An 18,467-nucleotide genomic window follows, 5' to 3' on the forward strand; every position below is an offset into this window, starting at 1 on the left:
TCAAAGTATGTGAAATGCAGCTAAAGCAATTCATAGAGGGAACTTTATAGCACTAAAATTCCTATATTAGAAAAGTAAGTTCATATATCAATGACCTCTGCTTCTACATTAAGAAACCACTAAAAGAGAAAATTAAACCCAAAACAGGCATAAGAAAGGAATAATAAAGCAGAAATCAATAAAATAGAAAACAGGAAAGTAATACAGAAAATAAATGAAAATGGAAACTGATTTTTTTGAGGCCAATAAAATTGATATACCTGTATTTAGAATGAGCAGGACAATAATAGAGAATACCCACATTTCCAGTATCAGGAATGAAAGAGGGAACATCACTACAGCTTCTACAGATTTTAAAATATCACTCAGGAAGAAACAGATAATTCAAATAGTCCTATATTTATTAAAGAAATTCAATTTGTATTTTAAAACTTTTCCACAAAGAAGAATGAAGTAATAGCAATTCTATACAAAATATTCCAGGAAATTGAAAAGGAAGAAATACTCCTCAACTTTCAACTAATTCCACTAGGCCAGCATTGAACCCTGATACTGAAGTCAGACAGATGTTATAAGACAAGAAAATTAAAGATCAATATCCCACATGAACACAGATGCAAAAACAATTAAAACTGTTTTAGTAAATAAAATCTAGCAACTGTACAAAAACAGGCCACACAGGCAGGATCTGCTCACCCTGCTTTAGAGCACTGCTTCCTAACCACAATGGTCCGAGTCAAATAATGAAAATATTACACCACAGTAAACTAAACAGACAAGGTTTACTACTGGAGACGAACCACATGGACATCAGCTACCCCACACCCTGCCCCAAGGACTGGACTTATTGTAACATCTCCTTTCCTACACAATGTTTTCCACTGAGTTTACAATTTTTTTCACTTATTATTTTATGTATTTATCAGCAATTCAAACCTGAGCCTTTTGTCTAAAACTTTTCTACAGATAATTAAATGTATCAGGTGTCTATCAATCTCATTTCCTGAGGATGTCTTCTAACCTACTCAAATCTGGTCTGGTTGCCCTTTGTCCCTGTCTTTTCATTGTCATCCTGAAGATTTCTTCACTTTCTCCTTCATTCAATTTCCCATTTTCTGTAACCCGTTTCTTTTTATTTGGCTGAATTTCTCGTTTTGATGGATCACATCCTCCAACATATTCCTAGAAAAGAGTACAAGGCAGGCAGGACCAAAAAAAAAAAAAAAGCCTTACATCTTAAAATATCTTATTTTTATATCTGATTAATAGTTTCAATACATATGAAATGCTAAGGTTGAAATTATTTTCATTCAAAACTTTAAAAATGATGCTCCATTTTTCAGTCGGTTTCTAATGCTACCACTGAGATGTCCAAAGCTGATTGATTCTTCTTTGTATATGACAAGTTTTTTCCTCTCTTGGAAGGATGAAAGATCTATTTGGCCCAATAATTTGAAATTTCACCACAATGTGTCTTTGTGTTTATACTCATCCATTGTACTAACACTCGGTAAGCTTTTTAACTAGGAAACTCAAGTGCACAAAAATTCTCTTGAACCATTTGTTGATTATTTCTTTCCTATTTTCTCTGTTATTTCTTTTTGTAACAACTATCATTTAAGTATTGAAATTCCTGGACTGGTCCTGTAAATTTCTTAACAGTCCTCACTTCTTTTCTACAATCTTTGTCTTTTGGCTCAACTTTTTCAGAGAGTTTTTCAACATTAACTTTCTAATACTTCTACAAAGATTTTGATCTCTGCTGTCAGAATTTTAATGTTGAAAACCTCTTTTAAAGATCAGAATATTATTCTTTTATATTATCTCCTTGTTTCATGGCTATATTATTTTCTCTTATTTCATTAATAATGGTTCTATTATTTCTCTCTGCAAAATTTCTGTTCTCCATCTTTCACACATTAGAGGGTTTCTTTAAATATCTAATAATCTTTATTTAGCTGCTTATATTTAGGATATAAGAGGGCTCAAAGGCTGATTGGGAGCTTTGATACATGGAGTGTTCTAGCTGAGCTGTTTATTTAAGAAGTCTCTGGTGACTACATTTATGTATCTTTTTTTTTAGCCAGATTCCTCAACATGACTAAATAATGAGTTAAAATTTCCAAGTCAACCTGCAAAAAACTATTTTATAAAAGTAATACAACTCTAAAACTTGAGAAGAACAAAGTTGAAGAAAAAAGGGAATAGAATTATGTTCCGTAGAATATATGAGCCAGGAGCTCTTAGAGGATTAAAATACCACACATTTGTATACAGAAGCTTTGTTTATTGATAAGTAAAGTGTTTCTAAAACCAAACTCAGTAATGACTGCCTAAAATTTTGTAATATATTCATGATTTTAGGTTCTCAATTCTCATTCTCTTAAGAGATCAGTACATTCATTCAGCAATATTTTCTCAGTAACTACTCTATACCAGGAACTTACTCCTGACACTGAAAATACAGCAATGGATTAACCAGACAAAAATCTCTGCAGTCATGGAACATTCATTCTAGTTTTAGACACAAAAAATAAACTAAATACAAAAGTGATAAGTACTACAAACAAAAAAAGAAAAGGCTAGTCATGTAATTTTAAACAAGGTAATTAAGGGAAGATCTATCTGAAAATTTCACTGATACACAATATTTTTACCTTATTTGGAAGCTGTCATTTCAAAAAAAACCAATTAAAAGCCTACAATAAATTTTAAACAACAAAGGAAAATAAGAAAATCCTAATTTAAGACAGTAATTATAAACAAAAGGCAATTCTTCTAAGAGCTAAAACTACAAAGAGGGCATTGATGAAAGTTTAAAAAGCCAGTGTGATGACACTCCAACAAATGTTACTGTTAAAAATTTATTGATACTTCTAGTTATACTCCGAAAAGTAGTATCTAGACATATACCACAATGCTCCAAAATTACTTAAAACTTTAATATCATTTAAAAAATGACATGAGACTATGCTTCATTTTCTTCTAGCCTGAACAAATGGTATCATATGAACTTGAAGACTGTAACATTTAAAGCCCTAAATTTAAAACCCTAGAATAGGTAAACTAGACCTAGCCAAAACCCTAGTCCTCAGATCAAGTACTAGGAAGGTTTGGCTGATATCTTTTTTTTTTTATGATTTTATTTATTTATTTTTATAGAGGGAAGGGAGAGCGAAAGAGAGAGAGAGAGAGAAACATCAATGTGCGGTTGCTGGGGGCCATGGCCTGCAACCTAGGCATGTGCCCTGACTGGGAATCGAACCTGTGATGACTGGTTCGCAGCCCACTCTCAATCCACTGAGCTACGCCAGCCAGGGCTTTGATATCTTCTTTTTAATATAATAATCAATTCAATGAAAATGTACCTTGCCCAGAGCGGCTTTGGCGTGAGTCTACACTTGACTGTCTTCGATCCGGTGGTTCCTCGCTCCCTCCATCTGCATAAAATGAGAAAAAGCATAAGTAAATAGATATTCTCTGGTTCTACCTGTATCTTAAAATTAGTATATCTATCATTTGTTTTCATTTCTTATAATTTCAATCATTAAAATATTTGAAGATATTTCCCATATAAACCAAAGGTTCTTACCCTTAGGTTTTTTTGTGGAGATAGTTTACCTTCCCCTCTTAAAGGGTGTTCTTTGCTTATCCACATACATATACACTCTATTTTGCATAAAATGAAACAAGGTTATCAACTCTGAAGTTTATTCACAGAATTCTAGAGGCTTTTTAAAGATTTTATTTATTTATTTTTAGACAGAGGGGAAGGGAAGGAGAAAGAGAGGGAAACAACAATGTGTGAGAGAAACATCCACCGGTGGCCTCTTGCAAGCCTCCAACCAAAGAACTGGCCCACAACCTAGACATATGCTGTGATGGATAATCAAGCCAGCGACCTTTTGGTTCGGAGGGCAACGCCCAACCCACTAAGCCACACCAGTCAGAGCTGGAACTCCAGTTTAGAAGCCTTGATTTAAACCAATGTCTAAATTAATTACAGCCACTTATTTGTCTAAAGTATGCCAAATAATAAAAATTAATTTACATGTTTTATGAGTGTTAAGAAAATTACATAATACATGAAAGAGCAATATAAATCAGAATCTGAAAAATTCAGAAAGGAGACAGAAACCAAGAAACAATAGGAAATAAAACAAAATAATTTCAGTAATGAAACCTAAATTATTTTAAAAAACAAATAAAGATAAAAGATCTTAAAGAAATAGAAGGTAAAAGGATAGAAAATTTTAACAAAATTTTTTTTTTAAAAAAGAAGAGATTTTAAAAATTGTAAGAAGGTGACAAATACTGGAAATAGGCCAAGAGGTCTATTTTTATCCAGCATATGGATAAAAATAGAAGTCCCTAAAAAGGGAAACCAAAGTGAGAAAACATACAAATTTAAAAACTAGAATTTAAGAATGTTTTCCAGGGGGGACTTCCGGCAAGATGGAGGCATAGGTGGACACACCGTACATCCATGCACAACCAAGATTAGAACAACAATTCAGAGGCAGAATAACACCCAGAACTGACAGAGAATTTATCTGAATGGAAGTCAGACAGCCAAAAAGTTGAAGTAGGCCCGTTCATCCAGCATGGTAGGAGGGGCGGAGAGGAGCAGCCGGGCGTGGGTTGCAGCATGGGTCCCGGTGTGGAGAGCAGAGAGCAGTGATCAGTGGGCGCACAAGGCAACCGGGAGTGTGTAAGGCATCCAAGGTGCGCAGGATCGCAGCAGGTGGACCCTGAGTATGCGAGCAGCAGCTGGCGGACCCAGTGAGGCGGCGATTGTGGACCAGGGCAGAGCGCGAAGCCCAGGGTCCCAGGGAAGGGACTGAGGTCCCGGGAGAGTGGAGCTACTGCCATTGTTCTCTCCCACCACCGCCCCCACCCCCACATACAACGTCACAATCTAGCGACTGGGGTGCCCAGTCCCGGTGAACACCTAAGGCTCTGCCCCTCACCATAACAGGAGCGACCAGACCAAAAAAAAAAAGAGAGAGAGAGAGACATGTCTCAAACAGAAAAACAAATCAGTGCCCCAGGGCTCATCCTTTTGAGCGACCAAGAGACAGCCAATCTATCAGATGCACAGTTCAAAACACTGGTGATCAGGAAGCTCACAGAATTGGTTGATTTTGGGTACAAATTACATGAAAAAATGCAGGTTACCATAAAAGAGATGAAGATGCACGGAGAACCAATAGTGATGGGAAGGAAACTGGGACTCAAAACAATAGAGTGGACCAGAAGGAAGAAAAAAACAACCAAACAGGAAAGAATGGAGAAATAAGAATTCAAAAAAAATGAGGAGAAGCTTAGGAACCTCCAGGATATCTTTAAACGTTCCAACATCCGAATTATAGGGGTACCAGAAGGGGAAGAGGAAAAGCAACAGATTGAACACTTATTTGAACAAATAATAAAGCAGAACCTCCCCATTCTGGCAAAGAAAATAGACTTCCAGGAAATCCAAGGTGCTCAGAGAGCCCCAAAGAAGTTGGACCCAAGAAGAAACACACCAAGGTACATCATAATTACATTAGCCAAGGTAAAAATGGAGAGAATCCTAGAAGCAGCAAGAGATAAGGGGACAGTAACCTACAAAGGAGTTCCCATCAGACTGTCAGCTGATTTCTCAAAAGAGACCTTACAGGCAAGAAGGGGCTGGAAAGAAATATTCCAAGTCATGAAAGACAAGGACCTATATCCCAGATTACTCTATCCAGCAAAGCTTTCATTTAGAATGGAAGGGCAGATAAAGTGCTTCTCAGATAAGGTCAAGTTAAAGGAGTTCATCATCACCAAGCCTTTATTTTATGAAATGTTAAAGGGACTTATCTAAGAAAAGAAGGTAAAGAAAAGACATGTATAGTAAAAGGACAGCAAACTCACAATTATTAACAACCACACCTAAAGCAAAACCAAAAGAAACTAAGCAAACAACTAGAACAGGAACAGAACCACAGAAATGGTGATCACATGGAGGGTTAGCAACAGGGGAGTGGGAGGAGGAGAGGGGGAAAAGGTACAGAGAATAAGTAGCATAGATTGTAGGTTGAAAATAGACAGGGGGAGGGTAAGAATAGTATGGGAAATGTAGAAGCTAAAGAACTTATAAGTATGACACATGGACATGACTAAAGGGGGGGATGTGGGTGGGAGAGGGTGTACAGGGTGGAGGGGAGTGAAGGGGGGAAAATGGGACAACTGTAATAGCATAATCAATAAAATATATTTTTTTTAAAAATGTTTTCCAGAAAAAAAGTATCTGTATGTCACACACACACACACACACACACACATGCACATACACAAGTATAGTTCTATATAAGTACAGGTCTACATACTCACACAAACATATACATACATGCACACATATATAAAATTACTATTACAAGAGTACCATGTGTACTTGAGATAATCAACTTAGATCAATGCACCAAGACATTTCCTACTAAAATTACTGTACTTCAAAGAAAAAGGAACAAAAATTCCATTAGGCATTTAGGCAAAGACATCACATGATTTTTAAGAAAAAATACAAAAAAATGGAATCATGTATTTAAAACACACAAAGAAAAAATATGAGACAAAGGTTTTATATCCAATTAAATTTACCTTTAAGTATAAAGAGTAAAGACAAACAACATGAAAGAATTTAGGGAATACTGCTGCATGTGGAATATCTGAGATTTTCCTGCCTATGTTCTTCTCTAGGACTTTTATGGTGTCAAAACTTGTATTTAAGTCTTTTATCCACCTTGAATATATTTTTGTGTATGGTGTAAGTTAGTGATCAAGTTTCATTTTTTTGCATGTAGCTGTCCAGATCTCCTAACACCATTTGTTGAAGAGACTATTTTTACTTCATTTAATGCTTCTGTCCCCTTTGTCAAATATTAATTGACTATAGAGACTTGGGTTTATTTCTGGGCTCTCTATTCTGTTCCATTGGTCTATGTGTCTGTTCTTATGCCAGTGCCATACTGTTTTGATTACAGTGGCCTTGTAATATAATTTTATATCAGGCATTATGATCCCTCCTACTTTGTTCTTTTTTCTCAAAATTGTTGTGGCTATTTGGGGTCATTTATGGTTCCATATAAATTTTCCATGCAGCAATATTTTCACTGATATATCCCCTAGAGCAAGGGACATAAAGGAAAGAATAAACACATGGGACCTCATCAAAATAAAAAGCTTTTGCACAACTAAAGAACAATATCAGCAAAATGAAAAGGGAACTAACTGTATGGGAAAATATATTTACAAATGATACCTCGGACAAGGGTTTGATTTCCAAAATACATAAAGAACTCACACAACTATACTCCGGGAAGACAGAGAATCCACTTAAAAAAATGGACAAAGGGCCTTCCCCAAGGAGGACATACAGAGGACCCAGAGACATATGAAAGGATGCTCCAAATCACTAGCCATCAGAGAGATACAAATTAAAACCACAATGAGATACCACTTCACACTGGTCAGAGTGGCCATCATAAACAAATCATCAAACAACAAGTGCTGGAGAGGTTGTGGAGAAAAGGGAACCCTAGTGCACTGTTGGTGGGAATGAAGAGTGGTGCAGCCACTGTGGAAAACAGCATGAATTTTCCTCAGAAAACTAAAAATGGAACTGCCTTTTGACCCAACAATAGCACTGCTGGGATTATACCGTAAGAATCCTGAAACACCAATTTGAAATAACCTATGCACCTCAATGTTCACAGCAGCAAAATTTACAATAGCCAAGTGCAGGGAGCAACCTAAGTGCCCACCAGTAAATGAATGGATTGAAAAACTGTGGTACATTTACACAATGAAATACTAAGCAGCAGAAAGGAGCTCCTACCCTTCTCGGGAGCATGGACGGAACTGGAGAGCACTGTGCTAAGTGAAATAAGCCAGGTGGTGAAAGGCAAATACCATATAATCTCACCTATAAGTGGAACCTAATCAATAAAACAAACAAGCAAAGTAAATATAACCAGACACATTGAAATAAAGAACAAACTGACAGTAACCAGAGAGGAGGGGAAAGAGGGATAATGGGGGAAAATAGGGGAGGGGCTATCAAGGAACATGTATAAAGGACACGTGGACAAAGCCAAAGGGGGTAAGTTCGATGGTGGGAGGTTGGGATGGGTGAGGCAGGGGCGTATGGTGGGGTGAAAATGGTGACAACTGTACTTGAAAAATAATTAAAAAATAAATTAAAAAATAATTTAGGGAATATTGTTCCCATGATCTTTTCCTAGTTCTCACAGAAAACTAACATTGGGCATCTATAGCGACTAGAGAAACATCACAATAAAGACTAGTAGTAACCATTAAATATACAATTGATTATAGAAGTAAGACTAAATGAGGGTTTTAACACAGAGATTCTAGAATGCGATGGCTGTAAGATCTGACGATGTAGATACAGTACAACCATAAACAAATAGAGAAAGAAATGAAGAAAGCATAAGCAAACAAAAAATATTAATTCAGTTCAGTAATCAAAATTGGTGGTGTTAATGTTCCCAGACCACTGTATTTATAAATAAGGATAAAGCAAATGAGTAATGATGGGATATTCTAATATTATCATCTCCTTGAGAACCAGAATTCTCAGTGCAGAAAAATTACAGAAGTAAAAAATAGAAGAAGTTAAGTAAAAACTCTGTGGCATTGAATCTATATTGGAAACATCAGTACAATCTTGTAAGTCCCAGGTACATCCTAGCTCCCTCTGTTCACTGAAAAAGCCTACACACAGTGGAATGACCGTCCCTAGTGCTCATCCCTCTGATCCTGAAATACGACTCTCCATAAACCAACACTTCTTAAAGAACTAGCTGGTTTCGAAAAGAAAATGTGCTAGTTAAACCTGGAATATCCTAACATATTCAACAATAATGAAGCTATCAAAGACAACATACAGCTTGGGTCATATCAAAAAGACTCAGTGAAGAAGCTTTCACTGCCATGATTAGAATATTTGATCCACACTAACTGGTCCTGAGGTTAACAGGGACCCAGGTCATTATCTAGAAAACTGGGGAAATAAAATAATTAACAAGTAATTCTACATTTCCTATGTGAATGGCACTAGTAGTCAAAGAGTACATAAAAGAAATCTCTTTATAAATTATTTCAGATAAGTGAAAAACAAGATAGAATTAGAATAGCACTGAACTAACGAATTAATAGTTCTACAGGCATCAAGCATCAATAGCCGATAACATAAAAAGAGTAAAAACCTATGTTATATGCCTCCTGATGGTAGGAACACAACAACTACAATTTTGCCAAAGCAATCAAACCTGAGTCCAGTCAACCTCTGAATCTAGCTGTCAGTTTTCAGGAAAAACAAAGGACAGAAGAAAATACTGAATTGCTCTTGAGTGCACCATCAACAAGACTCAACCTGTGGGAAATTCTGTACATCAAACAACCCAGGTCTTTCAACAGGTAAAGAAAAAGAGATAAAATATTAGGAAATCCTAAATGACTATGGGATAAAGATTTAATAAATAAATTTCTATTTTTCAAAATAGAAAACTAAATCAGAAATCTGTGACATCAAATAACAAGCATTGGGATGTGTAAATATCATCACCTAGTCAAGTTTCCTTCCTAGTGATCACTTAATTTTTTTATGCTAGTATAAAATAGATTCCTTTACTTGGGAATCAATTATAATGAGCAACAGTCTTATTCAGGAATGGTTTAAATTTTCAGTTTTCAGGTTTTTCTATGTGAATAAAACAATATATATGTATCACATTCTCTTTTTTTTAAACATCAAAACATGTCCTTGAAGTATGTGAGAAGTAACAGGAATAAAACATAGGTATTTCCCCTTACCAGCATTGTCTTCCTAAGCAGAATAAAAGAATAAAAATAAATAAAAACAAGGCCTCAAAGAGAATAAAATTTGCATGATCTGTAAAATATCAGGGTATCAATAACACAACCCATAGGAAAAATACAGGCAAGAAATGGTTTAAGACATAGTTTTGAGTCAGCAAAACAAAGGCAAGACAAAAAAATCAACAATGTTGACACAATTATAATCTAAAATGTTTTAACTGTCCAAAAAATTTTTTTAAATTACCAGTAAATCAAAACTATTTTGCAGTAAATTTGAGCAATTCACTCCCTAAGGGCTGACATTAACTCTCAAGGAAAAGTTAACAGTTAAAGATTGTTAAAAAGAATAAACTCACCACTATGCCAAGATGGAATAGTAAAAAATGTCAGCTTCTTTAAAAGTGTTTGTGGTATGCTTATGGAACCAATGAACTCATTAATGCAAAATAATAAGATTGCAATGATGTACAGTACTTTAAATGTTTTTGCTTTGCTTAACACAATTCCTTCAGTGTTACAAATAAGACCTCCCACATATACCACTTACGTTTGTGGACAAAACAGAAGAATTTCAGTGGTCAAGCAAGTCATTTGCATAATACTGATTACCTCATTCAGGGGTATAGAAGGTAGAACAGGGCTGTGCATGTGAAGTTAGAATTTATTCACCAAGCTTGAGTTAAAGACTTACTTCTAATATAAAGGGTGGGGCAAAAGTAGATTTACAATTGCTCATATGGATAAATAATACAATAAGTAATAAATAATAATACAAGAATAAACTCTGTGAGTACTCACAACTGTAAATTCATTTTCCCCCCACCTGTATTGTGAACTTAAGAGAGGAAAACCTACAATGTAACAGGTACAGAAATAAAAAATACCTGACTGTCCAACTCAAGTGTTAACATCTCAAATTGGAGGTGAGGTTTCCTGGATTTGAGATAATCATCAGAGAACACTTTTTTTTATCAACATACTGAATTAAATCCAGCAAATAATATAAAATAATATATATTTAATACTGAGAAACATTATTAATAGATTTCCTATTCCCATTATTTCAAAAGGGAATAATGTCATAGACGCATTTACCATACAGGACAGACAGCCTTCAACTCAGGTATATTAAAGCACTACAATATTCCTAGTAAAGAAATACCAACCGTATAGACCATATTCAGTAATTAGTGATTTCCTAGGAAGAAATTTAAGTTAGAGAAAGTCTAATAAGAAAGTGCCTAAACAATTCCAAGAAAAATGTTTTCTTTCCTACAACTAAGGGATGCTTTAAATGATTTATTATTTTCAATTCAGAATCAAAATATTACAGCTGAAAAATAAACAACTTAAATGACCTTGAATTTAGCAACCTAAGCCCATCTTTAGTGTTCTCAGCTAGAATAAGTACTAGATTAGATTTCTGAGTTCAAATTTTGAAGTTGTCTTCAATCCTCCTTTAGAAACTTAAATATATGACCCTAATAGAAAGCATGGGAGATATTGAAACTGCATGCAATATATATATATAAGTTTTACTACTCAGGTATGAATAGTATACATTTAATGAAGTATATGTAAAATTGTATACACTTACTGCCACAAGGACAGACAAGAACTGGAGGACACGAATGAAATTTAAAGAAAATGCAAAAGGAAGGCCAGGAACATAAGCCAGACTTATTTATCAGTGAAGGGCCACTTATAAAAAGGTAGACACACACAATGTTCCCTGGCTATATAAGCACTCTGATAACCAGAAAAGATGAAAAGCAGCTCATCTCTTTAGGGTTCAAAAAGAGAACAGAAACCACTTTGTTCAGTATGCATTCTCTGCTGGGTACAGGGTCAGTAAGGTTTTTACAACATTATCTCATTCAATAGTGATCATAATTCTATGAAACAAGTATTATGCCAATTCTAAATGTAAGATTCAGATTCAGAGAAGTAAAGTGACTTTCCCCAAATCACACTGCTAATAAGTAGCAATCATAAAGTTAAAACTGTCTGGTTTCAAAATTCTGCATTCTTTTTAAGATTCTCCACTGCCCTCTATTATGATGACAAAAACCATTAAGGTGGAGGTTGGGGGGTGGGCAGGAACTGAGGGGTAAGAGAACAAAAGCAGACAGAGACCAATTAAGAATCTACTGCAAAAATCCAAAAGAATGAACACTTGGGTTATTCTTGTTTTTGGTGACTTTGACAGTTTTTTAAGGAGTACTGGTTAGGACTTTTGTAGAAAGTCCCTCAGTTGGTTTGTCTGATGTCTTCTCATTAGACTGGGATTATAGGATTTGGAGAGGAAGATCACATAGGCAAACTGCCATCCTCATCATATCATTTCAAGATATTATCAGCAGCATGAAACCAACTAGACTAACTAAATATGTATACATATATACATACCCTACATAACTGAAAAGGAAAAGTGAAGCTCTATCTTCTTAGACTGTGCCAACATTCATGTAAATAGCCATTACCTTCTTGGTCCTTTACTATGTGTCAGCCACTATGCTGTATGTTTTACACATTTATGTCATTCAATCCTCAATAATACCTTATGAGAAAAACAACAATATTCTTCTTAATAGATCAGGTAAGAGGAATTGAGAGTTTAAAGAAACCTGGCCACAGTTGTAAAGTAGTTATTAAGTACAGGCAGGATCTAGGATCTGCACCTAGGCTGGATTCTAAAGCCTGTTCTCTTCTCCACCTTTCTATGTCACCTCCTTGCAAAACAGAATATAGTTTATTTTCACATCTAGATACAAACACATACAACATGTTAGAGAGCTCTAACTATAATTGCAGAGAACAGGAAAAGATGAAAAAAATCCCAGGATGAATTTGAAATAATCTGATTTCAAATTTCCCCCAAATTGGTTACTCAGTTATAGTAATTCAAATTCTTAAGCTTAATTAATTTAACAGTTTCTTCTATGTGTTTCTCTGAAGTTTCTTATTAAACATAAGTATCTCTATACATAAGCACTATATAGACCCATAGAAAGATAGAGCTAGAAGGAATTTGTGTTTCTTTGTTGTTTTTCTCAATTTACACTTTAACATTCTGTGGAGTTGGAGTTCACAAGCTGCACAAAAACAGATAGTAGGAGGGATGTAACATATAAAGAATATCCGTAAACCAATAAGAAAAAGGTAAATAATCCAAAAAAAAACTGCATACAGAACATGAGGAGGTTAGTAACACAAGAGGAAATCTGAAAGGGCAATAAACACATGAAAGAACATTCAGCCTCACTAGAAGTTAGAGAAATAAACCCTGGCTGGCATAACTCAGTGGATTGAGCGTGGGCTGCGAACCAAAGTGTCGCAGGTTCAATTCCCAGTCAGGGTACATGCCTGGGTTGCAGGCCATGACCCCCAGCAACCGCACACTGATGTTTCTCTCTCTCTCTCTCTATCTCCTTCCCTTCCCTCTCTAAAAATAAATAAATAAAATCTTTTTTAAAAAAAAAGAAGTTAGAGAAATAGAAATTAAATAAGTAGAATATTACCTTTCACCTACCAGATTGGGGACAATGAAGGAGTCTGGCCATTTGAATGTTGGCAAGGATATGGCAAGACAGAAACTTTCAAGCACTTCTAAGAAGTGTATAAATTGGTACAGTAACACAGAAGAGAAATACCTAGGAAAAGTGAAAATGCAAATAACCTACACCCTGGCAACTGCACTTCTAAATATAGTCGCTCGAAAAACTCTTACATGTGTGTAAGGATAATCACTGCATTATTTGTAATAACACAAAACAAACCAAACATTGAAATAAACTCTAATTTCTATTAGTAATGGATAAAAGAAATACGCTCAAAAAATTGAATGCTGTACAATATATACAAGAAATAAAACAAGTTCATATGTAGCAAGAGCAAAATCAGCAAAATCCAGAATTATATAAGAATAATGATATTGCACAGTAAATTTTAAAACACATAATACTACACTAAAAATTGTTCATGGATACATTTATACTGGGATTTTTTGTCTCTGATAAAGAAGATTCAAACATCATTTTTTAAACCAAATTCTAAACCTGTCTGTATGAGTCTGTGTATTAGCCTTGTGTGCATCTGTGTAAGATATGGTTACAGCAATGAGAACTAGTGAAAAGATATACCATATTGTATTCTGAAAGTTATAAAGATTAACATTTATGAAAATTCATACTCACAGCAAAATATAGAATGCACTAAAGGGTGCTGAGACTGAAGAGATAGTAATTTAAGTGATAAAGAGGAAATCCTAAAATAAGGAAGTGTAAATGGAAGCAAAAATGAGGAGACAAAGTTAGGAAATATTCAGAAGTTTTAATCAACTGGACTTGATGGTTCATTAGATGTGGGCAGTCACTTTGGGGAGCAGAGAAAGCTTCATGTGTTCTCTGTTTCTTGATTTAAATAGCTCTCAGAACTGCCATCTACATTAGTGGATGATAATGGACCATCAGCTATAGCTAAGTGATAGAAAAAAGTCAGTTAAAGCAACTTTGGAAGAGATGTAGCAAAAAGGTTTTCTCTGCTCTGTAGTTTCTGCCACATTACATGTACAATATATGTTTCTGAGGGCTAACAGTACTGTTGAAATAGTAACTGAAAGAAGAGGTAAAAAAAGTTTGGGATCACACAAGTACAAATTCTGGCTCCAACACTTACTGTATAACTTCAGTCAAGTCATTTAAGTTTCTTTTTCTCTGTCCGTTTCTTTATCTACTAAATAAATAAAAAATAAATGAACTAGTGTCGCAGGTTCGATTCCCAGTCAGGGTACATGCCTGGGTTGCAGGCCATGACCCCCAGCAGCCGCATATTGATGTTTCTCTCTCTCTCTCTTCCTCCCTCTCTTCCCTCTCTAAAAATAAATAAATAAAATCTTTAAAAAAATAAATGAATTTATCCCATAATGTTAAAATTAAATGAGTATAATTATGTATGTATTTATGTATGTGTGCATGCCTTGTATATATATACAGAGTGTATATACACACTAAGTGCTAAGGCATCATACTATGTGCAGGAGAAGCAGAGGTGACAAGTTTATATTGTTTGCACTCTTCTAGTACATATAGCCATTACACTGTGATAGACATCTGAGCTAATGTGCTGTCTCCAACAATTCCTGAGTTATTATTTCTCAATCTATCTGAGCCTATTAACAATTTTAAAGTCATTTAATCTTTCAACAATGCTAAAAATCCATGGAAAAGGTTTATGGTTATACAGAGAAAAATCTTTACTAATTTACAAATTTATGAATTTGTCATTTTCTAAACTACATTTGCACCCCCATATGCCAAGGTTGCAGGTTCAATCTCCGGTCAGGGCGGATACAAGAAGCAGCCAATGGCTGCATAAATAAGTGGAACAACATGTCCATGTTTCTCCTCCACCCCCGCATCTTCCTCTTATTCTCTAAAAATCAATATATAAAACTTCAAAAAAAATTAAACTGCATTTTCATTCTTATCTCTAAATTTCCCATTTTACTTCTTCTATCCTTCTAAAAGATTCATAAATAAACCTAATGTTAATCTAAAAGAATCATAAATAAATAAAATCCCCAGAAACTTATCTCTAAATTTCTCCCCTTATTCTAAGAATATATTCATTTCTTATTTATTTTACTCTTAACCACAATGTTAATCTGAAAGGTTCATAAATAATACCATCAGAAACTATCTGGATCTTAAAATTACAAAGACAACAATGGTTAAATGAATATTAACAGGGTTTTTTTTTTAATTGCTTAATTGAAAACAAATTATAGAATAAAATCTTTTGATTTTATACAGGAATAGATTATCATTTTCTTTAATAAACGGTGTTTCTTTATTGTCAAAGGTATCTCGTACAAGTCATTCCCTCATCACATTACTTTGTAATATTCTCCTTCAACAAAAGATATCTTAATTGCATCCAGCTCTCCATCGCAGATTTACAGTACTAATCCTTGCCAGCCATTTTGTTTTCAGCTTGTAACACTAGCAGCCAGCTGCCTTCAGCCTGACTCTATTAGCATATCGGATAATTTAGAAAATAAGAACAGAAATGGGATCTAAAGATATAGTTTGTTTTTATCAGACTGTATCTGTATATTATACATTACTCTTTAAATACGCTTTATTTAGATGCTTCTCTATTTCCTTCCAATATAATTTATTTCCTTAATTTAAATGCTTGTTCCTGCTTACGGTAATTTTTCCTTCAACAGATCCTACAAATGAGGTTGACCTGTTACTGTTTAAATACAAGAATTTTCAAATTTTAAGAGAGTAAACTAAGAGTGTATTTTAAGTACTGTCTGTAAAAGATAAAAGGATTGGATACTGTAATTTATAACTATATTTCAGCAGACCATCTAACCAAGAATAATAAATAAATAAAAACTAACTATATTGTTCTTACATCTCAAGGGTTTTTCTAATAGCTAGGAGACAGCAAACAATTATTCACCTGTTTTGACTTGCAAAGGCTGCTGTTTGAATGTCAGTAACAATGTGCCCTCACCACACATCACTGAAGTCTTAGATGACGAATTATCTAATGCAATTTTAATAAGACGAAGAAGGGTAAGGCCTAAGAGTTTCGATTAGTGTCCTGTTCTTCAGAACTCTTTTCCATCATATCCCCTCCCTCTCCAACAAGTCCTACTCATCCATAATTAATAAGTTCTGAAATTATATTATTCATTAACCCATTCTATCACTTAACATAAAACTCCTTTTAGGGAAACCCTTGTAGTTCATTTAATAACACTATTTAGAAAGTTTGTTAACTTAAAGGAATAACACTTTCTTGAAGTAACAAGAAAGAAAAAAGGCTAAAGTGGGGGGGAGGGAAACCTGCAAGAAATAAATTGCTCAAAGGATTGCTGAAGTGCTTTAACAACTTCATTTTCTTTTCTAAACCCCTCCCCGTCTCCAAGGAATTTTTGTATTTTGACTGTGATGCCAACTAACCATCCAGGCTGCTATAGAAGCCTTTGGTTAGAATGGATTTCAAGGCTGCTGTGTCTTGTGAGGAACCAATCAGGTTTCTTTGTTTCATCTGCAACATTCCATCAGGGTTATATAACATTTTAGATACATGAAACATTCTAATAATATAGCGTATTTCAATTTATAGTTACCAATCTAATGTCACTAAATCTGGCACAAAAACCCCATAATGATTCTGCTGTGTTATTAAATAAAAGCAAAGGAATACAGTACAGAAGAAAGATTTTTTTTTTTGGGGGAGAAGAGAGAGTGTATTTGCTTTGTCTAAATAAATAGTTTTTAAAAATACAGAATATGAGCAATTTGCAAACTCCTAAGATTAATGCTGATTCTTATTATTTCTGTCTACAGTAAAGTGGCTGAGGCAACCCAACACAGTTGCAAATGCCATACAATTGTTAATTCTTATCTTATTCAACATGTCAGTAGTACAGAATAAAATACTATAAATAGACTGTAAACTCGAGTTTAATCTTTTGCAAAAAATTTTTAAAGCAAAGAAAAATTAAGTGAAATATTTTAAATGCCTGGACAAATATGTTCTCAAACAAGAAAATCTGAACTTTAAATGTCATACCCCAATTTAACACCTGCAATACTAATCAAAAAATTTTTATACCAGCAGCATTGTTACCTATATAATCAGAATTACTTGCAGTGCTGGAACCATACAAATCTCTCCCCCACCCCCGCTCTGCTAATGCTGCATAACTTAAATATCACTGTTCTGTGCTATTAATGTAGAACTCAGATTTTCAAGAACACATTAGGCTGGAATCTGTGAATCTAGTAGTTTTCTTTCTTTTTACAACTCAAAAGCATCCCACATATGATAGTTACAAATCAGCACAGGATTAAAATAGTGCCTGCATGTATAAAAAACAGAATCTGTTGGGTGTGGCTTAAGTAAATGTATCTTGTCTCAACTGGACAGCTCCCCAGTAATATGCTACCACCGAAATCCAAAATATAGGAGTACATAAGTAAAGCGCTTTCTGGGAAAGAGTGGGAAACTAAACCTCTGTGTTTTTTTCTATACTTGATGTTCAATTGTTTCTTACACTGTACTTCTAGACCAGTGCCTTGAGTAAACGCTGAGCATTGCTCAAGAAACCAAAGAGAGAAATTTTACCTGTCCTATTTTTCTTATATTATATTCACTGTCTATAACATGGCTCTAGTTACAAACATTTTGCTTTCAAAAAAGAGGTAATCATTTAAATCATGACTATGTGCAATGCGAACTCACACTGCATTATAGTCATCAATAAAATATGAAGTGCCAACTCCAGTATTCATTCTACTTATTTGCCATCTCACCAGAGAATGCTCTACTAATGTTCTCTACTATTATAAAATAAACAATATAAGAGACATTGGTAGGAGCTGCGACAAATATGTAACAGAGAAAATATAAAATCTGTAAGTACTTTTTAAAAAAATCTAGTAATAAGAAAAACCTTTCATGTATATGCATATGTGTGTATATGAACACACACACAGATTTAGTACAAATAAGAAACTGTTCGTAAGCTACCATGCATGCATTTTTAATGCTACACATGCAATTTACCTGAA

At 34.5% G+C, this 18,467-nt stretch overlaps 1 protein-coding gene across 3 annotated transcripts in view; it reads right to left on the reverse strand.

Annotated features, from left to right (window-relative positions):
* TANC2 (tetratricopeptide repeat, ankyrin repeat and coiled-coil containing 2) overlaps positions 1 to 18,467 on the reverse strand; it is a 317,432-nt gene that overhangs the window by 225,105 nt on the left and 73,860 nt on the right. For all 3 annotated transcript variants that reach the window (XM_045836187.1, XM_045836186.1, XM_045836185.1), the window contains exon 3: positions 3,369 to 3,440. In XM_045836187.1, the coding sequence (XP_045692143.1) occupies positions 3,369 to 3,440 (72 nt within the window). The remainder of the gene's footprint in view (positions 1 to 3,368; positions 3,441 to 18,467) is intronic.

The sequence above is a fragment of the Phyllostomus hastatus genome, unplaced genomic scaffold (assembly GCF_019186645.2).
Source record: "Phyllostomus hastatus isolate PE091 unplaced genomic scaffold, TTU_PhHast_1.1 phas_contig_210, whole genome shotgun sequence".
NCBI lineage: Eukaryota > Metazoa > Chordata > Mammalia > Chiroptera > Phyllostomidae > Phyllostomus > Phyllostomus hastatus.